The following is a 23,833-nucleotide window of genomic DNA, read 5'->3' on the forward strand; positions in this document are numbered from 1 at the left end:
ACCCATTTCAACAAGATTTGAGCGTTGGTTTTCAGACAATAGCATTTTTAAAGCAGTCGGAGCTATTCTCAGTTCAACAACATGGAAATGTGGCATGGGTAAATTTAAGTCAATAAAAAAAACTGCATGTTTGCCATGCAAGACCTCCAAGGATGGGACCACCTAGCTCTTCTTCCAATACTTGTATTGACATTAATTTCAAAATCTATTCTTCCTGCTCATCTGAGTTTCACTCATGGAGGCAGCCACTGAAGTAAAGATCTCTTGAGAATACTGGGGTAGTCCTCAAAATAAACATATAGCACCTCTGACAACGCAGCAAGAAAGAGATTTGGAATCATCTAACCAATATTCTGCCCATGTTCATGAGGAAACATCTATGTGTTGGGTGTGCTACTGCATTAAACCATAATGGGCAGAGGAAGAGAGCGTTATCTGGAGCCGAAAAATGACAGAACAGTCTGTACACTGTAATTGGTCGATTTCCAAGTTGCTCTGCAAGAGGGGTGCAGAGGGGCTAAATTACAGAGTAGCCTTAGGACCTCATTACACACACACATATGCCACTACCACCGCTGGCTAGTCACTTATCCAGGCCACAGTGGGAAGGTGGGTGTATTTATGTTCTACTTTGTGTATCTGAATGTGCGTGTGCGCGTTTCCCTGAACAGATTAGAGAGCAGCTCGGGCGGGGGGTTAGGCCACAGCCGAAATGGCCAAATTTGAAGTGGCTGGAGTAACTGACAAAAAGAGGACTATTTGTAGGTCGCTAATACCAAGGGCGGCGAGTGCACTCGTATTAGCACCCCAACATCATTACGACCATATGCCACAAACACATAACTGGAGCGAGATGAAAATAGCTCAATTGCAGAACATCTGCCTGCTCTGTTTTTGAAGTATCGAACACACTGAGGCCCACAGAATAATGTGGGTCATCAACATCTCTAGACCATCTGAGGTATAGTTACACACTGTGGTATTTATAGCCTTCTTAAAGACCAAATATAAATTCAAAACACGATAACAGTATTTGCCATAAAAGATGACGCAAATGTAAACTTGCTCAGTTCAAAGTGCATGGACCTGCATGCTCCTATTTTACATGCTTTTGAATCCAGAACGTTCAACCACCAAGATGATTCTTTTAAATTGTTATAAACCACCTTTATTCATTGCTCATTGTGTTTGTTGTTTTGATTGATGCAGTTTGAAGCAATTCTGCACACAAAAAAAAGATAACTTCTATTTCTCATTGTCCCAATTTCCAGCTCCTCGTCTCACATGTCGTGTGTCAGCAGTAGAGATCAGACAAGCAGAATGTTGGGTCCCGCAACACGAAAACATGCATTAAGGAACAAGTCTTCTAGTCCTCTAAACATGCCATCAACTCCTCAAGTGGTGATGGCTGCCTGGATGGCTGCCAAACTACATGAAATTGCTTTTTAATAATGCCTGTATTTCTTGACAACACCTCAGAATGTTCTGACAAATTACGGAGATAAAGTCACTCCGGCACAAAACCCAATAATTTACACAACATAGCACCAACAGCTCCAGTTCAAAGGTTTAGATCCCCTATTCACCGGCACAGTTAGCGCCAGATTGTGTGCTTTTAGTGTCCAGACCCGGACACCCCACTGTCAAATAGTCAGTCATTAGCGGCAAGGCCACAAATGCTCTGGGCAGACAGGGGTCACATATTTAACCTTTACATGATGAACAAACTCGAATAACATTTCAGCATTAATCACTTCAAAGAGTCTGGTGGGACAAATGAACTTGGGCAGGTATTGTTCCGTCCCGCTGCCTTTATGTGACTGTCATCTTCGGTATATCCAGGAACACGTGGACACTTGCACGGCTAGACAACTGCCATGGGTTGTTAATCAAAGAATAATTTAGACCACAGGACATCCGTATTTACAGTAATTGCTGTACAATAAGCTTTTATTTCAGCTGCCACAGGCTATTTGTCTCCGGACACGTGGCCACTTAAAACCAACTCAGGAAGGCGACTGGGACTGGCACTGAATGTTAACGGAGGACTAGCAGGAGGTGTGTAAACTCACAGCATTCTGAAGGCAAATTAAATCAGGCTTTTTCGAGGCTAAAGAGGCTGAAGGATCTCCGGAGAGTTGGATGTGAACAGCTGTGCTCCAGGTCAGACTAATTCAGAGTAATGGGGACGTACATCAAAACAGAGTTGTTGAAGTAGAAAACATGTTCCCTTCAAGAGCTTGAAGGGAAACGTGCCGCCACCATCTGATTGGCAGAACGGACGTTAATTCCCACTTCCTAGAACCCCATTAAAATACGAGTGTGAACAAGCGTGTTCTCACCTGAGCTGCGACTGTAGTTTGCCAGCCTTGGTGATAAAGTCCTCCCAAACTGGGTAGCTGCTCTGTGGGAAAAGAAACAGACGTAATCGTAAGAGACATGTTCTCATTATCAGGCCAGATTTCACCAGTCCCACCGTTGCGTAATTGCAGGGTCATCACAGGCTGAGCTGCTTCATTGTCTTGCATTAGATCATGATGCATTTCACGATAGCTCAATTACAGTGACATTTTTTATTCATGATTTAACCTACACACGTGTTACGTTATATGTCCTTCTATATAAAACGGTCTGTTCACATATTAACTATACAGGATCTTCTTCCTTAATTATTTTATCAGACAATCGTTTACCCTCCATTTCACACCATGTTACCAGTTCTTCAGTTCTATCAGTCATCTTCCTTCTAAAATCAAACTACTGCAATGGCCTGCGTCATTTCTCCACCAAAATGGGTCAGTGAACTCTTTTGGAAAGCGCCCTCACGTTACACGTGACGTCTCTTGATGAGTCCGAGTTCTGATGGGACCAAGATTTGGGTCTCGAGCTCAAAATACCTTCTTTTCAATCTAAAATCGGAGAGCGACCCCAGAGGAGGCCATCAGATTGGAAGCGATGAAGTCGACGACCAAATGTTTCTTGGTGATGTGCTACTACTGTCAGGGCCCCGAGGAATGTTGAGTTATGCTGCCAAACATTACACCCAACAACAAAGTCCATCTATTTACAGTCTGTCTGACTCTTAAAAATCAACATTACATCATCTTTGTTCCAACCTTTTTGTCACAAGAACGAAGGAGGCCAGTCATTACAATGCCGTAACTGGTTTCAGAACTTCAACTTTCACGTTTGTGTCGGGCACATCAGCCACACATGCTGTAAATACCAGGTCAACTGTGGACTCCCTGAAGTGCCGAATGTCTGAGCACTATTCATAACAAACTTTTGGACTGCCGCGGACCTTATGGCCGACCATTTGACCTACACATGTCAAAGCCTCCAGACCCCGTGAACATTTTCCACAGTGACAGCCACATTCTGTACATTCCTCCCCACCAGTCCAACAGCTGAGACATCTGCTAATTGTCTCATCATCCAAGCTTTGTCAAAAATAACATCCAAATGAGATGCCCTACTTTCGAGCATGGTCCGTTCACGCTTCGTTAATACAGAGTGTATCTAACAACTGGTAAAACTTGACTTGTATAAGTGCAATGTGAACTGTGTTAAACATTGATCTACCTTTAACTGTGCATTTATTTGCCATGTTGTTCCAGAAGGGCTCTTGTAAATGAAGTTGCAGGGCTTCTTTTTTGTTCTGATCTATACTACATCAACTACATTTATGAGTCATGTTTTTTGTTTCATGTTTTCATTTTTTGCCCCAAAACAAGCTGCGAAATAGTGCCGCCAAGCCCCTTCATTATCACAGAGTGGAAGGACTGCAGACACAGGGCGAACCTCCCCCAGTTTTCTTGGTGGCAGTGATGGTGCCTGGCATTCATTCTCCACCTCGGCATCCTTGCTCACATCTTGAGTCCACTGCAGTCAAGAATTAAGGTCCAAGCTTGTTATGTTCAGATAATTATTGATCGAGCCGACCAGTTATCTTAGAATGAAAACAGTATTTAAGAATAATGTAGGACGTTTTGACTGGGCCACCTTCAGTAGTATTTGACTGGTTGTATCTGCACTTGGACTCACACAAGCCAACACACACTGTGGCTCTGATACCGGTCTCTGACAGATGAAAGGGCTCTTGAACTTTAACCAACCAATGCAACACATTTGTGAGACAAAGAAAAGAAAACATTGTTGAATAGCATTTATCTAACACATTTCTATATCCTTTCAGTGGTAAACAGGACCCAACGCCGCAGATGCATTAGCAATGTCCATGAACGTCTGGAGAACATTCACAACACATTCAGCTGCAGTTAGTTGTTTAGAAATGTGATTTATGGCCAGTTGGGCCACCAGGCAAGGCAAGTTGTCACGTTCTATTCAGCATTGTATTTGGTGGTTTCAAAGTTAGTTTTGCTTACTTTCATGTCTCCGATCAAAGTCTGGAAGAGTCCGCCGAGCGCGCTGCATTCCTTGTCGATAACAACCTCCATTTTCGGGACCACCTCCAGCGGTCAGTCCCCGCTCCGGGAGCCGCTTTCACTCCGCCACCCCCAGAAAAGGGCAGGAAAAAAGCCCTTTCAAAACCCAAATGAAACCCACTGGTGCTGAAGAACACGGGTTGGTGCCAGACAGCTAGTCGTTTGGACGATTTCTCCGGTCAGTGGCGCTCAGAAGAAGAGAAATTTAAATCCCCCTCTCCGCTCCAGACCGACCGAATCACAGCCATGACGAGAACAACTCTCAAGGGAATGGAGGAGAATCCAGGAATACACGCCGACAACGACGTGGACGCCGGTGAATCGGGCAGGTATCAACACTCCGGGCAGTTCTTGCGTCTTCTCTGCTCCGACTGAGAAACCCAGGAGAAAACAATCATCTACTGGAGTCACAAAACAAGGCGTTTCCGGTTGACATTCATCACAATAATAAAAGCCCGGATTCAAAAACACGGGTGCACAGGTTGCAATGAGGCGACACTTGCCTGGCGCTTTCCAAAAATTGGCAATTTACCAGACCACATCCGCAAACGGGGCCTCTTTTGTTAAATTCCAACTTCTGTTCATACCACGTATCATTTATTTTGAAGGTTCCACATTGACAGTTCCGGCACACCACTGTGACGAAATGTTGAGTGGAGAAAGTCAAAGTTTGTGTTGCTGTGCTGTTTGTTGGATGTTATATACAATCATTTCTATTCGCCTCCGTCTCGTGACCTTTAAACGCAACAAAAAGACAAGTTTATACAGTTAATGGACGATTAAAGCTAGAAAAGAGAGCTACGTAATAAAGCAGAACTGTTGTAAGACAACGGCGACCTCTAGTGTGCACTTGTGATTACTGCGTGTGAATCGGCTTTCACACGACGGTCACGCCTTGTTCTATTTGCAAACCCTTGGACATATCGACGCATCTACGCGTGTTAAAAAAAAGTGTTGTTTCTGATTATAAAAGCAAATGTTTTGCTCATACTTTAGCATGAATCACCAGACTGAAGACGAGAAGCTATTCACATAAAAAGTAAACAGCAGCGTCGCTACAAAAAACAAAAAAACAATTGAATCAGTGCAAATAAAGTCAGAACCAGGCGAACAGTCTATCAGAGGGACATGTGGAGAGGTTTGGAGACAGAGTCAGGGAGCACAGATGGTTGGTCACATGTAGATGGGAGACAGAGAACAAAAGTCCAGCTCAGATCTGAAATAACATAATTTATTTAAAACTACTTAAATTAAAAACACAACAGATCAATGGAAATCGTTACAGTCATATTATTTTCTTCCATCCTGAAGGTAAAAACATGCCACTGCAACCTTTAGCTGGAAAATCATGTAAAAAAAAATAGCAACCTAAATATTAGATTATTCAAATTAATTTGGAAAGTACTACACAACATTAGCAAAACTAACGTTACTAGTGTGATAACAAAATTCCACATTAAACATTTTCACTCTTGTAGCACCAACTACATAAACTTAAGTAACACAACCAAAGTGTGTTGTTGTTCTGTTATTACCAACTCAGCAAACCACGCTAGGATTTGTTCCTTAAAATACAGAATGTGGCGCCAGAAACGAGGAAGTATCTCGGGGATTCACACGCTGCTTGCAGAGTGAGAGAGTGCTGGCGTTCTGCTCCTCAAGCACATTCACTGCTCAGTGTTACACACGACAAGGAGTGGCTGTGTTGAAATGATTTTCACCAGAGGTTTAGTGCCGTTAAGGCGTCTCATTGATGAGCTACTGCAGGTCACATCCTCCACCTCCTGAAGCCCATCATCAAGCTGCAGCAGTAGCAGAGCGTCACTACGAACGCAAAGATCTGAGGACGACAGACAGAACATTCATCTTCAAATGATCAAGCTGAAATAAAAAATTAAAAAAACTGACTCAAACCTCTGAGCATTAACGTGAACTGTTTATTATTAGTGGCGGCCATACAGACTATAAAAAATGCAAGACGTCGAATGGCCACATGGCCCTTAAGAGGTGAGAGTGATGCTGCAAAATACAACATGTTAAAGCCGTCTAAATTATAGTTTTCAATGTAGATTTCATGTATTTATTGCACTTTATATGACTTATTTCTCACCAAGAGTATTTATTTTCTACATTGTGTTTACATTTAAAATGTTGTAGCCTTCATGTTGAAGCCTTAAATTACACACAAAAACAACTGACAATATATATATATATATATATATATACACATACATACATATATATATACACATACGTACATATATACACATACGTACATATATATGTATATATGTACAATATATATGTACATATATATATATACAAATGCAGACGTTCACTGTCTAAAAAATACATTCAATTTTAAAACCTTTTCCCCTCAAAATGAAAACTATTTTGACCATATAACTGCTTCTTTCAAAAGCCACTTGATAAATGATAATATTTACAATACAATATAATAATAATAATAATTTCCCAAATTAAACGGAATGAATAATAATCCTGTTGCCCTTTGCTGAAGAGATCCGGTCACAACCCTCTAAATGTGTGGTGTGTTAAACTCTATTGGTGACTCCTCTTTTCCCTCTAGATGTTGCTGGAGTTACGGTGTGTTCTCTGTTCTCACGTACCGTGGCGGCCACGTTAATACTGTATTGATTCCCGCACATGAGAGCCAAGATGTTGCCTCGGGGGTAGGGGACACACATCAGGGTGTTGGTGGCGTTGGCCTGTCGCTGCACGATGACCCCTCCGTTAGCTGCGGTCGCCGCGGCCTGCAGCACGAAGGCAGCAAAGTAGAAGAGCAGAGCGAGGAAATGGTAAAAGACGTCCTGCAGGGGGGAAGCAGAGGGATGCTTGTGAAGGTCCCGGCTGTGAGTGAGGGCAGAGCTCGAACCAGAGTTAATGAGAGTCTGTGTGGTCGACTGGCCATGACCCGACAACAGACAGGGCTTTGTTGCCCTTCAGCGTGAGCTCATCGCCCATTGTTTGACTGAAAACAAACAACACCACATGCCCGGCTACTCCAGGGACCGTGGCTCAGATCTGCTCAGCCCAGTCCGACCACTTCCACCTCTGTTTCTCAACAAGCTTGTGTCTGAAATGAAAGATCCATGGGGAATGTTTTCACAAGAAGAAAACTACAATAATGAAGTGATGCTGGACAGGAACAGCTGAAGTGAATGAGTGAACTTGGTCACCTGATCCGTGATCACTATGATTTATACATGAGGAGTCAACCTTTGACAGTTGGACAACACCCAACTCTCAAGACAACTTTGAGCCGTTTAATAATCTCACCTCCGGTGCTAAATAATGCGAGTCAAAACGTCTTCCCAGATGGTTGAGTCAGGACACTTGTGTGTCTCTGCTGGCCTGTGTCCAGGACCCCACCCGAGCTGACTCAGAAGGCGTCTCTCAGACACCACCAGCATCGTGAGAAATGAATTCTGTCGACAACGCAAGATCACACCCGGCGTGAACGTCAAGCCGGAGCCTGTTAGTCATCATTGATCAGACGTGTCCGTGCACGGACTGTCCTCTACAAGGTCATTGTGGTAGAAGTAGTCCTGGAGGCTCAGGCTCCTGGGAGAACTGGGCGTCTGCCCAAGACCTCCTCCCAGTTGTCCATGGATCTCCAGGAAGTGTCTCGTGATGGTTGGTCACAGCAGGATGAACGCAACCTTTCCCAGAAGCGGATGTGAGCAAGTTCTGCACCTTCACCAGTCTTCATCCTCCTCTAGTCACACCTTCATGTTCTCCTTCATCATGATCCACACTTCCTCTCCTTCATCTCCAACCTGCTTGGTCCAACACTCTCACCCCTCCACACATCCAAACCACCCCTAACTTCCTCAACAAACTTCACCCCGTCACCTCAGATAGACGACACTAAAGCTGGTCTATAAAGGCCATGACCAGAGACTCTGAACCCTCAGAGGAAGCAGGTATATCTAACTGAGGTCCAGAGCAGGGGACAAGTCCACAGAGACAGTCTGAAACCCCTGAGGGTCCTGTGCAAGGCTAATTATTTTCCAACACGAATTTTCAACAAAACATGCTCATATTTGGCTCTGGTCTAATGAAAGCGCAGGAGGCTAGACTCGTTTAAATCCAGAAACTCTGACTCACCAAAAAGTTCCAGTCCGTGTGGATGCGCGCGGCCAGGCCAGTGATGAGGACGGCCAGGTAGCAGGACGAGAAGACAAAGCTGGTGACGGACACAAACATCACCCATCCTTGAAGCAGTGGCACGGGAACGTGAGAGGAGGCCACCAGGATCCACACCAGGCCCCCGAACAACTGCGGAAGAGTTGCGACTTTAAATCATCCTGATGTGAAGCCGGTGTTCGGGTGACTCATGGAGAACCTTTCAGAATGTAGAGCTCTTCAGTGAGGTGGAGATGTGTTTCGATTTGAGGATAAACTCAAGCACATCACTGGAATAAATTCTTCTCTTCTCAAGTCCATCTTATCTTCTAAGTCTCATCTGAACATTCTATTCCACCCAGATCATGATGGCGAAGCGTCAGATTCACAGATTCATTTCCTGGTTGAGTGCACATACAGTTGAAAGTTCGGAACCAAATCAGACAGACCGAGATCAGGGACGGATCAAAACCGTTCTGTGAGGATTTTATGTTATTCAACATTATTAAGACTGTCAGCAGCTTATGTTTATACTTGTCTGAACCACTCTTTTTCCAATAAACTTGAAAAATGGAAACATGTAGAATGAATGAATATATATATATATAGTACAGCATAATATTACAAAAATACGTGGTTTACAATGTAACGTCCACATATGTTTTATTTTCTAATGTATGATTGAGTGAGTATGTATGTATTAAAACACCAGTATAATAAATCTGATATGAAAAAAATCAAATCTCACACCCACCTTGTAACCCACTGTAGCGAGCTCGCTGTTATGAGAAGTAATAAATGATTTATTCACTGCAGAAATGGAGCCATGTGGCAGGTAAACAGTGAGAAACAGTTAAACAAACAAAGGTTGCTGGGGAGATACCCTCGCAGGTCGAAAGGTCAACGGACCAACGGATCCACCTGCACATCTAAGCTTCAGTTCAGCTAAAAAGAAAACTCTTTCTTGGAGCGTAAATCAGAACTTACTATCTCCAGGGAGACCAGGGCTCCGGAGTAGGTCCTCAGGACCTCCAGACCCAGCGGCAGAGAGAGGATGGGCGCCGGGAAGGAGGTGGCAGCGGGGTTGGCGGCTGGTTCCGACATCTCCGGCTCTGCTGGTGCGCCGCTCCACTGGCGCTCCCAGCCGCGGTTACGCTCCTGAAACCCTCCGTTAACAAAGGAGGAGCGGTGGGGGCGAATTCTTCTGGAGTCATGTGTCCCCCGAACAGGTCGAACAGGTGCAGCCGACACGCCCTCGCGGACGAGTGCGGCGTTCACGGACATCACGTCAACATTTCGAGACCAGACTATTGTCGATGAATCTGCTTTTTTATTCAATCACCTCGAAAAACTACACAAACTACACACATAAAACTATCGTTATTGTGCACTCTGTTCATCTGAATCAGTGCCTTCACAAGTTTTCATGAAGACATTTGTCTTTATTTGTTCTCTCGTTCTGATTTGATATCTCGCCAAACGACTCTTCAGTTACAGTGCATATATATATATACATACATCATCAGTGAACCAAATAGCAAAATTAATAAAACAAAAACTGTAATTTCGCTGTGAAATAGCTTAATAAACGAATAAACCAACTGTAAGAAAAGTTTCTGAATGTGATCTACAGGTCAGAGGCACGTAAGCTGTAGATGATGTGTAACCATTGAATTAATCATGTTTTCAAGCGTTAGATATCTCAAATAAGACACACCAAAGTAAAGACGAGGGTGCTTTTATGTGCTTGGCAGCACTCAATATGAGAGTCTTAAAATGAAACACGTATATTTTCATGAAAAACCTTCACAGTACGATTGGTGCTGAACGTCCCTGCAGCACCTGAAGCTAACGGAGTCACGATAAGTCTTATCGGCCTGAAAAGTTATTCAGACAGTTAATCATTCATGCCCACGGTAACAAATACATGCGGGTTTTAGTTAATGATCAAGAAGAAAATACAATATGAATACACCACGGGTTTTCGTCCTTTCACCACTAGAACCGGGTTTGGTTCATGAGCAACCAACACTGTCTCGAACCACTAAACCACTGTAAATGTTTAGCAGGGATTTACATTTTTGAACAATTGTTGACATAACCTCTGACAGAGTCAGTTTGACAGTGAATCAAAGAGTTTTAAATGTGGCTTTCCTAAAAGATAAGCAGCAAAAACAAGTGGAGGAGACAAAAAAAACAAGCGTTTTATTTTGGATTTATTCATTTAATGTATTTCTTGTTGCATTAATATTGTGTTTTATCACATGACCTATGGATACCAAACCTTGATTTGTTTTCTAAAATCAGATGCAGATGACAAAAGAAATGGATAACAACAAGTAGGGGAATATTAAAAAAGCAGTTGATGGATCATCTGATTTGATAAAAGACTGAAGAGAAAAGGCAGCAATTGTGAATCCAAAGAGAAACACAGCTCTGTACTGCAAGTTCCACCTGAGTTCAGAAAGGCTTCCTCACATCTCACAAATGAATGCCAAAGTGCCAGTACATGGAAGGCCATTCCATTGTTGTGAAACTTGCTGCAGTTCCACACAGTCCTCGTTTTTATGGCTGTCTTTGGGCTTCACTGTCACCCCGTAGGTGTCGCCCGTGAGCTCGGTGCCGTCCACCCACTTCCACTCCTCCTCCTTATGGGTGTCCGACAGACCGATCCAGATGCGCGGGAAGAACTTGGAGACTAAATTGTTCTCTTGTTTGGAGTTGATTATCAACAGGTCTGCATTTAGATCCTCGCAAACTTGCTTACTCCTCATCCAAGTTTTGAGCTCTGTAGACGCTGGGATGTAGTAGCAGCTGCACTTGAACTTCAGCCAGCCACCAGGACAAAACACAAATAAAATGCAACGACAAAAGGGAACAAAACAAAAACTTAGTACTAAGGAATAGTAACTCTGAGCAACAAACCACACGCAAAAGAATAATCACTGGATCACACAACAACACCTGCTGCTGGCTTGGGAGAGGTTGGAGAAGAGAGAGATTGAGCAGGCAGCAGCGACAGGTACTTGTAGATGTCTCCACTCCCTCTGGAAGGCTGCGCTTTGGCTCCATCAAATCAGCCTACATCTGGCCTCGCCCACAACCACACACTGCAGGAAGCAAAACTGCACCCTGGTTTGTTAGGAAAACAATATGACTCTGGGGTCATAACGGCCGGCATGACTGAAAACTGGCTTCTCCAAAATGTGGGTGCTGTTGTAGAGAACTGATCAGCAGATGAGTTACAGGAAACTCCGCACCAGAGATAGCTGGTTAAACTGCCAGCCAGAAAGGGCATCTAGTTATCTGAAGGTTAAACTGCTCAAGCAGCGGTGTAGTCTCTGTGATTCGCAGGTCAAGGCCTAAGTCCACCAGCTAAGGTCAAGGATACGGTCAAGTTTTACAGCTTTAGACTGACTCGTGTTGAAAAACATCATATAATGAAGTGATGAAAAAAGTCAACAGAAAAGCAACACTTGTGGATCCACAGAGCAACACACTTCAGAAAGGCTTCCTCACATCTCACAAATGAATGGGAAAGTTTGCTCACATGGAACATCATTCCATTCTTTGGAATTTTGCTTCAGTTCTACACAGTCCTCGTTGCTACGATGGTTATTGGGCTCCCCTGACGCCCAGTAGGTGTCGCTTGTGAGCTCGGTGCCGTCCACCCACTTCCACTCCTCCTCCTTATCTGTGTCCGACAGACCGATCCAGGCACGTGGGAAAAACTTGGAGACAAAGTCGTTCTCCTGTTTGGAGTTGATTATCACCAGGTGTCCATTTAGATTCTCACATTCTTTTTTACTCCTCATCCAAGTTTTGGACTCGGCAGCTGCTGGGATGTAGTAGCAGCTGGATTCAAATTTCAGCCAGTCATCCGGACAAAGTCTGTCTGAAGAAAGCAAAGGCAGAGGAGAGTCACAACAATGGCCACAGAGTCTTCTGGTTGATAGGAAACTATACTGGACTGGACTTCCAACAACCATGTCCTGTGACATCACAGTGACACACCAGTGAACTGTGCAAACTTTGTCACCAATGAGAGTCTAACAACCTCTATTGACCTTAAATAAAGCTGCACTCATTAAAACAAGGTGGCACACTAGCTTGAAGGAGACACCAGGAGGTGTGGTCTCCAACAGGAGCTCCTCACCCACAAGCTTCACCCTCATAGGTCTGACCCGGGTCAGGAGTTTGACCTTCCCCCTGCATTGTGTGGCTCTCCACACATGTCAAAAACAGGTCTGAAGGAAGTGAGAGCGCCACCTGGCTGTCAAAGGACCATCAACATACAGGTGACCTTTGATCCTCATACCACTTTATGACGATTGTCCCTGGACGTCCATGATGGACAAGGATGGAACAGTAACAGGAGGAAAAGACCTTCTGAAGCCCTGCGATTGGTGCTACACACTGAGCTGACAATGGCGAGTTCAGCCGGTCACATGACTTACCTGTGCCATTTAGAGTGTGGTCCATGTGTCTCACCAAGTTGTCATACCTCCTCTTCAGCCCTTCGATCTCTTCAGTCAGGTTCTTGTTTGCCTCCCTCATCTGGTTTCGCTCAGCTCTGAGACCATCTCGTTCATCACTGAGATCATTTCGTTCAACTTTGAGACCATCTCGCTCAGCTCTGAGACCATCTCGCTCAGCTAGAAGGACTTTGTTCTCAGTTCCCAGCCTTTGCTTATCAGCTGCGCAGACTTTGGTCTCGTTTTTCAGGGCGTCTCTCTCTGGTTTGATGGCATCCTTCTCCTTCTCCAGTGCATGGCACTTGTCTTGCAGCTGGAGCCACTGAATGGTCAGGTTCTCCCACTGAGACTTCAAGCTCTCACTTGCTGGCTGAGTGCTGCTCCTTCCTGTATCTGAAGATGATTTGGAATCACCAGACTTCATTGATTTGACAGGAACCCACTTTGTAATGATACTCACTTTGGGCCACCAGGGTCAGAACCACCAGGAGCAGAAGGGGAACCACAAGTACAGAGCACACTGCAGAAGGTCTCATCCAGCGCTCTGATGAAACAGCTCCATTAAACACATAACAAAGTTGCTGAGACACAACTAGCGGCTTGTTATGGATCAAAATTTTCCGTACCTGCAGTGGTGGACCTCCTCTGGCTTCTGAACCAACTGTCAGTCAAGTCCAGGTTGCTGTACTTCATCTCAGTTGACTCGCTGTTGAATGCTACCGACATGGTTGTTGAGTCTCACTTTCTCAGATCCTGCATGTGTCGCAGCTCTTAAATCAGAAGTTGCCAATAAAAGCTCAACTTCCGCTGAACAAGCATATTAATCTCCCCAGTGTTGCACAATACGAGAAGTATCAGTGTTGAAATGAGTGTAACCAGTTGGCGAAAGATGTCTATTCATCTGAATATTGCTGTTCACTGCTAGCATGTCATAGTCCGGGCTGATGTCTCCTGGTGGTTGTGTGTGACGCTGCCTCACTGTTGGATGATGGTGATTCACATGCTTGTTTTTGTTCACACATGTTCCGAGTGATCAACTTGCATCATCGCTGCTGCTATAGCAAATGGTACAATGGCGATTCAGTGCAGTCCAGTCTACAAACGGTGACAGATGAGGCCGGTCAGATGGGACCAGACTAAGCTGGTCGTCACTGGCTTTCAGGAAGATCAAAGGCAAAGAAGAAATGGAGAGAAAAACCACGTGTTTTATTCTAATTTGGATTTATTCATTCAAAGACACGATAGTTGCATTTATATGGTCGCCTGTCACGTGAATAACACGTGACAAATCTGAAAGGTGTTTTTTCTCTATCTTTATTCAGACTGAAGCAGATGACAAAAAAATCAAATGGTTGTCAACAAACAGTGGGATGTTCATTCTTTTTTGTCGTGTGATTGAGATCATCTGGTTTCTGGCGTCATGAAACAGATAAGCGACACCTGTGGATCCACAGAGCAACACAGCTCGGTGCTCAGCTCCGTTCTGATGGTTCTGATGGGCTTCCTCACATCTCACAAATGAACGATAAGGTTTGCCCACATGGAACATCATTCCATTCTTTGGAATCTCGCAGCAATTCCGCACAGTCCTCGTTGCTGTCTGCGTTGTTGGGCTCCCCTGACGCCCAGTAGTTGGTGCCAGTGAGCGCGGTGCCGTCCACCCACTTCCACTTTCCCTCCTTATCCCTGTCTGACAGACCGATCCAGATGTGCTGGAAGAACTTGGAGACAAAGTCGTTCTCTTGTTTGGAGTCGATTATCACCAGGTGTCCATTTAGATTCTCACATTCTTTTTTACTGGTCAGCCAACGTTTGGGCTCCTGAGCTGCGGAGATGTAGTAGCAGCTGCTTTCAAATTGCAGCCACTCAACAGGACAAGCTTTGTCTGAAGAAAGCAAAGGCAGAGGTGAGTCACAGCGATGGGCAGTTGCTGGCCAGTGGCTCTCCACACACACATCTGCTACACTCAGATCTCAAAAACAGGTCTGAAGGAAGTGAGAGCGCCACCTGGCTGTTGATGCTCTTTGCTAGCTGCTTGAAGGACCATCAACATACAGGTGACCTTTGATCCTCATACCACTTTATGACGATTGTCCCTGGACGTCCATGATGGACAAGGATGGAACAGTAACAGAGGAAAAGACCTTCTGAAGCCCTGCGATTGGTGCTACACACTGAGCTGACAATGGAGAGTTCAGCCGGTCACATGACTTACCTGTGCCATTTAGAGTGTGGTCCATGTGTCTCACCAAGTTGTCATACCTCCTCTTCAGTCCTTCGATCTCTTCAGTCAGGTTCTTGTTTGCCTCCCTCATCTGGTTTCGCTCAGCTCTGAGACCATCTCGCTCAGCTAGAAGGACTTTGTTCTCAGTTCCCAGCCTTTGCTTATCAGCTGCGCAGACTTTGGTCTCGTTTTTCAGGGTGTCTCTCTCTGGTTTGAGGGCATCCCGTTCTGCTCTCAGGCAGTCTCGATCCACACTGATGACGTCCCGCTCGGCTTTGATGGCCTCCTTCTCCTTCTCCAGTGCATGGCACTTCTCTTGCAGCTGGAGCCACTGAATGGTCAGGTTCTCCCACTGAGACTTCAAGCTCTCACTTGCTGGCTGAGTGCTGCTCCTTCCTGTATCTGAAGATGATTTGGAATCACCAGACTTCATTGATTTGACAGGAACTCTGAACCCATGATACTTACTTTGGGCCACCAGGGTCAGAATCCCAATGAGCAGGAGAAGAACCAGGAGCACAGAGCACACTGCAGAAGGTCTCATCCAGCGCTCTGATGAAACAGCTCCATTAAACACATAACAAAGTTGCTGAGACACAACTAGCGGCTTGTTATGGATCAAAATTTTCCGTACCTGCAGTGGTGGACCTCCTCTGGCTTCTGAACCAACTGTCCGTCTCTATCAAGTCCAGGTTGCTGTACTTCATCTCACTTGACTCGCTGTTGAATGCCACCGACATGGTTGTTGAGTCTCACTCTCTGCCCAGATCCTGCACGTGTCACAGCTCTTAAATCAGAAGTTGCCAATAAAAGCTTGGGTTCTGCTGCACCAGCATTTTATCACTACAGTGTTGCACAATACGAGAAGTGTCAGTGTTGAAATGAGTGTAACCAGTTGGCGAAAGATGTCTATTCATCTGAATATTGCTGTTCACTGCTAGCATGTCATAGTCCGGGCTGATGTCTCCTGGTGGTTGTGTGTGACGCTGCCTCACTGTTGGATGATGGTGATTCACATGCTTGCTTTTGTTCACACATGTTCCGAGTGATCAACTTGCATCATCGCTGCTGCTATAGCAAATGGTACAATGGCGATTCAGTGCAGTCCAGTCTACAAACGGTGACAGATGAGGCCGGTCAGATGGGACCAGACTAAGCTGGTCGTCACTGGCTTTCAGGAAGATCAAAGGCAAAGAAGAAATGGAGAGAAAAACCACGTGTTTTATTCTAATTTGGATTTATTCATTCAAAGACACGACAGTTGCATTTATATGGTCGCCTGTCACGTGAATAACACGTGACAAATCTGAAAGGTGTTTTTTCTCTATCTTTATTCAGACTGAAGCAGATGACAAAAAATCAAATGGGTGTCAACAAACAGTGGGATGTTAATTCTTTTTTGTCGTGTGATTGAGATCATCTGGTTTCTGGCGTCATGAAACAGATAAGCGACACCTGTGGATCCACAGAGCAACACAGCTCGGTGCTCAGCTCCGTTCTGATGGTTCTGATGGGCTTCCTCACATCTCGCAAACGAACGATAAGGTTTGCCCACATGGAACATCATTCCATTCTTTGGAATCTCGCAGCAATTCCGCACAGTCCTCGTTGCTGTCTGCGTTGTTGGGCTCCCCTGACGCCCAGTAGTTGGTGCCAGTGAGCGCGGTGCCGTCAACCCACTTCCACTTTCCCTCCTTATCCCTGTCTGACAGACCGATCCAGATGTGCTGGAAGAACTTGGAGACAAAGTCGTTCTCTTGTTTGGAGTCGATTATCACCAGGTGTCCATTTAGATTCTCACATTCTTTTTTACTGGTCAGCCAACGTTTGGGCTCCTGAGCTGCGGAGATGTAGTAGCAGCTGCTTTCAAATTGCAGCCACTCAACAGGACAAGCTTTGTCTGAAGAAAGCAAAGGCAGAGGTGAGTCACAGCGATGGGCAGTTGCTGGCCAGTGGCTCGCCACACACACATCTGCTACACTCAGATCTCAAAAACAGGTCTGAAGGAAGTGAGAGCGCCACCTGGCTGTTGATGCTCTTTGCTAGCTGCTTGAAGGACCATCAACATACAGGTGACCTTTGATCCTCATACCACTTTATGACGATTGTCCCTGGACGTCCATGATGGACAAGGATGGAACAGTAACAGAGGAAAAGACCTTCTGAAGCCCTGCGATTGGTGCTACACACTGAGCTGACAATGGAGAGTTCAGCCGGTCACATGACTTACCTGTGCCATTTAGAGTGTGGTCCATGTGTCTCACCAAGTTGTCATACCTCCTCTTCAGCCCTTCGATCTCTTCAGTCAGGTTCTTGTTTGCCTCCCTCATCTGGTTTCGCTCAGCTCTGAGACCATCTCGTTCATCACTGAGATCATTTCGTTCAACTTTGAGACCATCTCGCTCAGCTCTGAGACCATCTCGCTCAGCTAGAAGGACTTTGTTCTCAGTTCCCAGCCTTTGCTTATCAGCTGCGCAGACTTTGGTCTCGTTTTTCAGGGCGTCTCTCTCTGGTTTGATGGCATCCTTCTCCTTCTCCAGTGCATGGCACTTGTCTTGCAGCTGGAGCCACTGAATGGTCAGGTTCTCCCACTGAGACTTCAAGCTCTCACTTGCTGGCTGAGTGCTGCTCCTTCCTGTATCTGAAGATGATTTGGAATCACCAGACTTCATTGATTTGACAGGAACCCACTTTGTAATGATACTCACTTTGGGCCACCAGGGTCAGAACCACCAGGAGCAGAAGGGGAACCACAAGTACAGAGCACACTGCAGAAGGTCTCATCCAGCGCTCTGATGAAACAGCTCCATTAAACACATAACAAAGTTGCTGAGACACAACTAGCGGCTTGTTATGGATCAAAATTTTCCGTACCTGCAGTGGTGGACCTCCTCTGGCTTCTGAACCAACTGTCAGTCAAGTCCAGGTTGCTGTACTTCATCTCAGTTGACTCGCTGTTGAATGCTACCGACATGGTTGTTGAGTCTCACTTTCTCAGATCCTGCATGTGTCGCAGCTCTTAAATCAGAAGTTGCCAATAAAAGCTCAACTTCCGCTGAACAAGCATATTAATCTCCCCAGTGTTGCACAATACGAGAAGTATCAGTGTTGAAATGAGTGTAACCAGTTGGCGAAAGATGTCTATTCATCTGAATATTGCTGTTCACTGCTAGCATGTCATAGTCCGGGCTGATGTCTCCTGGTGGTTGTGTGTGACGCTGCCTCACTGTTGGATGATGGTGATTCACATGCTTGTTTTTGTTCACACATGTTCCGAGTGATCAACTTGCATCATCGCTGCTGCTATAGCAAATGGTACAATGGCGATTCAGTGCAGTCCAGTCTACAAACGGTGACAGATGAGGCCGGTCAGATGGGACCAGACTAAGCTGGTCGTCACTGGCTTTCAGGAAGATCAAAGGCAAAGAAGAAATGGAGAGAAAAACCACGTGTTTTATTCTAATTTGGATTTATTCATTCAAAGACACGATAGTTGCATTTATATGGTCGCCTGTCACGTGAATAACACGTGACAAATCTGAAAGGTGTTTTTTCTCTATCTTTATTCAGACTGAAGCAGATGACAAAAAAATCAAATGGTTGTCAACAAACAGTGGGATGTTCATTCTTTTTTGTCGTGTGATTGAGATCATCTGGTTTCTGGCGTCATGAAACAGATAAGCGACACCTGTGGATCCACAGAGCAACACAGCTCGGTGCTCAGCTCCGTTCTGATGGTTCTGATGGGCTTCCTCACATCTCACAAATGAACGATAAGGTTTGCCCACATGGAACATCATTCCATTCTTTGGAATCTCGCAGCAATTCCGCACAGTCCTCGTTGCTGTCTGCGTTGTTGGGCTCCCCTGACGCCCAGTAGTTGGTGCCAGTGAGCGCGGTGCCGTCCACCCACTTCCACTTTCCCTCCTTATCCCTGTCTGACAGACCGATCCAGATGTGCTGGAAGAACTTGGAGACAAAGTCGTTCTCTTGTTTGGAGTCGATTATCACCAGGTGTCCATTTAGATTCTCACATTCTTTTTTACTGGTCAGCCAACGTTTGGGCTCCTGAGCTGCGGAGATGTAGTAGCAGCTGCTTTCAAATTGCAGCCACTCAACAGGACAAGCTTTGTCTGAAGAAAGCAAAGGCAGAGGTGAGTCACAGCGATGGGCAGTTGCTGGCCAGTGGCTCTCCACACACACATCTGCTACACTCAGATCTCAAAAACAGGTCTGAAGGAAGTGAGAGCGCCACCTGGCTGTTGATGCTCTTTGCTAGCTGCTTGAAGGACCATCAACATACAGGTGACCTTTGATCCTCATACCACTTTATGACGATTGTCCCTGGACGTCCATGATGGACAAGGATGGAACAGTAACAGAGGAAAAGACCTTCTGAAGCCCTGCGATTGGTGCTACACACTGAGCTGACAATGGAGAGTTCAGCCGGTCACATGACTTACCTGTGCCATTTAGAGTGTGGTCCATGTGTCTCACCAAGTTGTCATACCTCCTCTTCAGTCCTTCGATCTCTTCAGTCAGGTTCTTGTTTGCCTCCCTCATCTGGTTTCGCTCAGCTCTGAGACCATCTCGCTCAGCTAGAAGGACTTTGTTCTCAGTTCCCAGCCTTTGCTTATCAGCTGCGCAGACTTTGGTCTCGTTTTTCAGGGTGTCTCTCTCTGGTTTGAGGGCATCCCGTTCTGCTCTCAGGCAGTCTCGATCCACACTGATGACGTCCCGCTCGGCTTTGATGGCCTCCTTCTCCTTCTCCAGTGCATGGCACTTCTCTTGCAGCTGGAGCCACTGAATGGTCAGGTTCTCCCACTGAGACTTCAAGCTCTCACTTGCTGGCTGAGTGCTGCTCCTTCCTGTATCTGAAGATGATTTGGAATCACCAGACTTCATTGATTTGACAGGAACTCTGAACCCATGATACTTACTTTGGGCCACCAGGGTCAGAATCCCAATGAGCAGGAGAAGAACCAGGAGCACAGAGCACACTGCAGAAGGTCTCATCCAGCGCTCTGATGAAACAGCTCCATTAAACACATAACAAAGTTGCTGAGACACAACTAGCGGCTTGTTATGGATCAAAATTTTCCGTACCTGCAGTGGTGGACCTCCTCTGGCTTCTGAACCAACTGTCCGTCTCTATCAAGTCCAGGTTGCTGTACTTCATCTCACTTGACTCGCTGTTGAATGCCACCGACATGGTTGTTGAGTCTCACTCTCTGCCCAGATCCTGCACGTGTCACAGCTCTTAAATCAGAAGTTGCCAATAAAAGCTTGGGTTCTGCTGCACCAGCATTTTATCACTACAGTGTTGCACAATACGAGAAGTGTCAGTGTTGAAATGAGTGTAACCAGTTGGCGAAAGATGTCTATTCATCTGAATATTGCTGTTCACTGCTAGCATGTCATAGTCCGGGCTGATGTCTCCTGGTGGTTGTGTGTGACGCTGCCTCACTGTTGGATGATGGTGATTCACATGCTTGCTTTTGTTCACACATGTTCCGAGTGATCAACTTGCATCATCGCTGCTGCTATAGCAAATGGTACAATGGCGATTCAGTGCAGTCCAGTCTACAAACGGTGACAGATGAGGCCGGTCAGATGGGACCAGACTAAGCTGGTCGTCACTGGCTTTCAGGAAGATCAAAGGCAAAGAAGAAATGGAGAGAAAAACCACGTGTTTTATTCTAATTTGGATTTATTCATTCAAAGACACGACAGTTGCATTTATATGGTCGCCTGTCACGTGAATAACACGTGACAAATCTGAAAGGTGTTTTTTCTCTATCTTTATTCAGACTGAAGCAGATGACAAAAAATCAAATGGGTGTCAACAAACAGTGGGATGTTAATTCTTTTTTGTCGTGTGATTGAGATCATCTGGTTTCTGGCGTCATGAAACAGATAAGCGACACCTGTGGATCCACAGAGCAACACAGCTCGGTGCTCAGCTCCGTTCTGATGGTTCTGATGGGCTTCCTCACATCTCGCAAACGAACGATAAGGTTTGCCCACATGGAACATCATTCCATTCTTTGGAATCTCGCAGCAATTCCGCACAGTCCTCGTTGCTGTCTGCGTTGTTGGGCTCCCCTGACGCCCAGTAGTTGGTGCCAGTGAGCGCGGTGCCGTCAACCCACTTCCACTTTCCCTCCTTATCCCTGTCTGACAGACCGATCCAGATGTGCTGGAAGAACTTGGAGACAAAGTCGTTCTCTTGTTTGGAGTCGATTATCACCAGGTGTCCATTTAGATTCTCACATTCTTTTTTACTGGTCAGCCAACGTTTGGGCTCCTGAGCTGCGGAGATGTAGTAGCAGCTGCTTTCAAATTGCAGCCACTCAACAGGACAAGCTTTGTCTGAAGAAAGCAAAGGCAGAGGTGAGTCACAGCGATGGGCAGTTGCTGGCCAGTGGCTCGCCACACACACATCTGCTACACTCAGATCTCAAAAACAGGTCTGAAGGAAGTGAGAGCGCCACCTGGCTGTTGATGCTCTTTGCTAGCTGCTTGAAGGACCATCAACATACAGGTGACCTTTGATCCTCATACCACTTTATGACGATTGTCCCTGGACGTCCATGATGGACAAGGATGGAACAGTAACAGAGGAAAAGACCTTCTGAAGCCCTGCGATTGGTGCTACACACTGAGCTGACAATGGAGAGTTCAGCCGGTCACATGACTTACCTGTGCCATTTAGAGTGTGGTCCATGTGTCTCACCAAGTTGTCATACCTCCTCTTCAGCCCTTCGATCTCTTCAGTCAGGTTCTTGTTTGCCTCCCTCATCTGGTTTCGCTCAGCTCTGAGACCATCTCGTTCATCACTGAGATCATTTCGTTCAACTTTGAGACCATCTCGCTCAGCTCTGAGACCATCTCGCTCAGCTAGAAGGACTTTGTTCTCAGTTCCCAGCCTTTGCTTATCAGCTGCGCAGACTTTGGTCTCGTTTTTCAGGGCGTCTCTCTCTGGTTTGAGGGCATCCCGTTCTGCTCTCAGGCAGTCTCGATCCACACTGATGACGTCCCGCTCGGCTTTGATGGCCTCCTTCTCCTTCTCCAGTGCATGGCACTTGTCTTGCAGCTGGAGCCACTGAATGGTCAGGTTCTCCCACTGAGACTTCAAGCTCTCACTTGCTGGCTGAGTGCTGCTCCTTCCTGTATCTGAAGATGATTTGGAATCACCAGACTTCATTGATCTGACAGGAACTCTGAACCCATGATACTTACTTTGGGCCACCAAGATCAGAACCACTAGGAGCAGGAGAAGAACCAGGAGCACAGAGCACGCTGCAGCAGGTCTCATCCAGCGCTCTGATGAAACGTCCAGCTCCATTAAACTCATTTCCGGCTTGTTATGGATCAAAACTTTCCGTACCTGCAGTGGTGGACCTCCTCTGGCTTCTGAACTGACTGTCCGTCTCTATCAAGTCCAGGCCGCTGTACTTCATCTCACTTGACTCGCTGTTGAACGCCACCGACATGGTTGTTGAGTCTCACTCTCTGCCCAGATCCTGCACGTGTCACCAATCCTGACATCTTATATCAGCATGTGAGTGCTTGTGTGTGTGTGTGTGTGTGTGTGAGCGCTGGCAAGACAGCCCTCGTTTGGGGCTGGGCTTCTGGATGGGGTGACGACTCAGACATAGTTTGCCAGCGGAACCATACACTGTTGCAGTATGTGTCATTACAGCATTATAACATGTTCTTACATGCCAGCTTTAGGTTCTACAAGACGACTTTGAAGCAACAAATGAACACTATATTACAGTTAAGCATCAAGTCAGTGCAAGCATATAAACGTAGAGGTCCATTTTGGGGTTTTAAATATCTCATTGAAGGCTTCAGTTCACCAGTAAACATGTGAGTGTTTCGCTCAATGGACGATGTTATGCAAAAGTTTATTGACGACTCAGCAAAACTTGTTCCGGAGTTGAAAAACAGGACGTGAGCACGTGCGTGGAATCGTGATTTCCCCTTGGGACCAAACATGTTTTTATTGTCGGTTGTGAAATCTCCCCGCCAAAATTAAGAAAATCAACTTCAGGGTTGGAAACAGATGTTTAGACTGTCACCTTCAGTGTTCTTATCGGAATTATGCAGTTCATGATAGAAGGCGTGTGTTTGTAAGGGTCTGGCCTTGGCCCTTAGCTAGAGCAGTACAAGAGGTGACATCATTTCAGAAGAACACCAAGCTTTGCTCTTTGTCATGCCAGCAAGTGGAGCTCTAAATTGTCAGGGACTGATCTGGAGAATTCCCAAGCACAGATGCAGGTCAATGGCAGTCAGGGAGGTGGATGAACGTACTGAATGTGAGTGAGATCAGAGCCAGACTCATCCCTGTGCTGTGAGTCTGTGCAGAGATAGGAATGTCTTGAAGCTACGCACAGAAAAGCTAATGCTAAAATGTGCACTCCCTTCAGTTTTTCAACCAGTTCTCTCTAAAAATGAACTCAATTTACAGTTCAGACAATTGGAATTCTGATCAGGACTCGGGGCCCTTGTTGGACTGAGTTTGGCAGCGCTGA

The 23,833-nt window shown here is 45.8% G+C and overlaps 7 protein-coding genes across 12 annotated transcripts in view; all 7 read right to left on the bottom strand.

Annotated features, from left to right (window-relative positions):
- The window catches only part of LOC128771624 (protein MTSS 1-like), a 35,772-nt gene extending 30,596 nt beyond the window's left edge, over positions 1 to 5,176 (bottom strand). For 3 of the 5 annotated variants that reach the window (XM_053887126.1, XM_053887128.1, XM_053887124.1), the window contains exons 1-2: positions 4,386 to 5,175; positions 2,343 to 2,404 (exon numbers count right to left, since the gene is read on the bottom strand). In XM_053887126.1, coding sequence (XP_053743101.1) covers positions 2,343 to 2,404; positions 4,386 to 4,457 — 134 coding nt within the window. In that variant the 5' untranslated portion in view covers positions 4,458 to 5,175. Of the gene's footprint in view, positions 1 to 2,342; positions 2,405 to 4,385 lie in introns of all 5 variants that reach the window. The other 2 variants (XM_053887125.1, XM_053887127.1) reach the window with 1 other exon arrangement.
- Positions 5,177 to 5,661: 485 nt separating this feature from the next.
- mal2 (mal, T cell differentiation protein 2) lies at positions 5,662 to 9,818 on the bottom strand. 2 transcript variants are annotated; one of them, XM_053887130.1, is made up of 4 exons: positions 9,582 to 9,818; positions 8,577 to 8,747; positions 7,076 to 7,276; positions 5,662 to 6,285 (listed from the first exon to the last, which is right to left on the bottom strand). In XM_053887130.1, the coding sequence occupies exons 1-4, from the start codon at positions 9,696 to 9,698 to the stop codon at positions 6,214 to 6,216; spliced, it is 561 nt and encodes a 186-aa protein (XP_053743105.1). In that variant the 5' UTR covers positions 9,699 to 9,818; the 3' UTR covers positions 5,662 to 6,213. The 2 variants fall into 2 exon arrangements, with proteins under 2 accessions (XP_053743105.1, XP_053743104.1); XM_053887129.1 differs by lacking the exon at positions 5,662 to 6,285 and having other exon boundaries at positions 6,308 to 7,276.
- A 1,570-nt stretch (positions 9,819 to 11,388) lies between these two features.
- On the bottom strand, positions 11,389 to 14,177 carry LOC128771956 (low affinity immunoglobulin epsilon Fc receptor-like). Its single transcript, XM_053887869.1, has 4 exons — positions 13,696 to 14,177; positions 13,530 to 13,613; positions 13,052 to 13,462; positions 11,389 to 12,489 (listed from the first exon to the last, which is right to left on the bottom strand). Exons 1-4 carry the CDS (start codon positions 13,793 to 13,795, stop codon positions 12,110 to 12,112), a joined length of 975 nt encoding a protein of 324 aa, XP_053743844.1. The 5' UTR covers positions 13,796 to 14,177; the 3' UTR covers positions 11,389 to 12,109.
- Positions 14,178 to 14,294: 117 nt separating this feature from the next.
- On the bottom strand, positions 14,295 to 16,430 carry LOC128771945 (asialoglycoprotein receptor 2-like). The gene is made up of 4 exons (XM_053887855.1): positions 15,928 to 16,430; positions 15,762 to 15,845; positions 15,285 to 15,695; positions 14,295 to 14,954 (listed from the first exon to the last, which is right to left on the bottom strand). Exons 1-4 carry the CDS (start codon positions 16,031 to 16,033, stop codon positions 14,575 to 14,577), a joined length of 981 nt encoding a protein of 326 aa, XP_053743830.1. The 5' UTR covers positions 16,034 to 16,430; the 3' UTR covers positions 14,295 to 14,574.
- Positions 16,431 to 16,539: 109 nt separating this feature from the next.
- LOC128771946 (asialoglycoprotein receptor 1-like) lies at positions 16,540 to 18,649 on the bottom strand. The gene is made up of 4 exons (XM_053887856.1): positions 18,168 to 18,649; positions 18,002 to 18,085; positions 17,524 to 17,934; positions 16,540 to 17,193 (listed from the first exon to the last, which is right to left on the bottom strand). Exons 1-4 carry the CDS (start codon positions 18,265 to 18,267, stop codon positions 16,814 to 16,816), a joined length of 975 nt encoding a protein of 324 aa, XP_053743831.1. The 5' UTR covers positions 18,268 to 18,649; the 3' UTR covers positions 16,540 to 16,813.
- Positions 18,650 to 18,766: 117 nt separating this feature from the next.
- On the bottom strand, positions 18,767 to 20,902 carry LOC128772033 (asialoglycoprotein receptor 2-like). The gene is made up of 4 exons (XM_053888036.1): positions 20,400 to 20,902; positions 20,234 to 20,317; positions 19,757 to 20,167; positions 18,767 to 19,426 (listed from the first exon to the last, which is right to left on the bottom strand). Exons 1-4 carry the CDS (start codon positions 20,503 to 20,505, stop codon positions 19,047 to 19,049), a joined length of 981 nt encoding a protein of 326 aa, XP_053744011.1. The 5' UTR covers positions 20,506 to 20,902; the 3' UTR covers positions 18,767 to 19,046.
- A 109-nt stretch (positions 20,903 to 21,011) lies between these two features.
- Positions 21,012 to 22,838, bottom strand: LOC128772032 (low affinity immunoglobulin epsilon Fc receptor-like). Its single transcript, XM_053888035.1, has 4 exons — positions 22,684 to 22,838; positions 22,536 to 22,619; positions 21,996 to 22,469; positions 21,012 to 21,665 (listed from the first exon to the last, which is right to left on the bottom strand). Exons 1-4 carry the CDS (start codon positions 22,787 to 22,789, stop codon positions 21,286 to 21,288), a joined length of 1,044 nt encoding a protein of 347 aa, XP_053744010.1. The 5' UTR covers positions 22,790 to 22,838; the 3' UTR covers positions 21,012 to 21,285.
- Between the last annotated feature and the right edge of the window lie 995 nt (positions 22,839 to 23,833).

This window comes from Synchiropus splendidus, chromosome 15, assembly GCF_027744825.2.
Source record: "Synchiropus splendidus isolate RoL2022-P1 chromosome 15, RoL_Sspl_1.0, whole genome shotgun sequence".
Classification (NCBI taxonomy): domain Eukaryota; kingdom Metazoa; phylum Chordata; class Actinopteri; order Syngnathiformes; family Callionymidae; genus Synchiropus; species Synchiropus splendidus.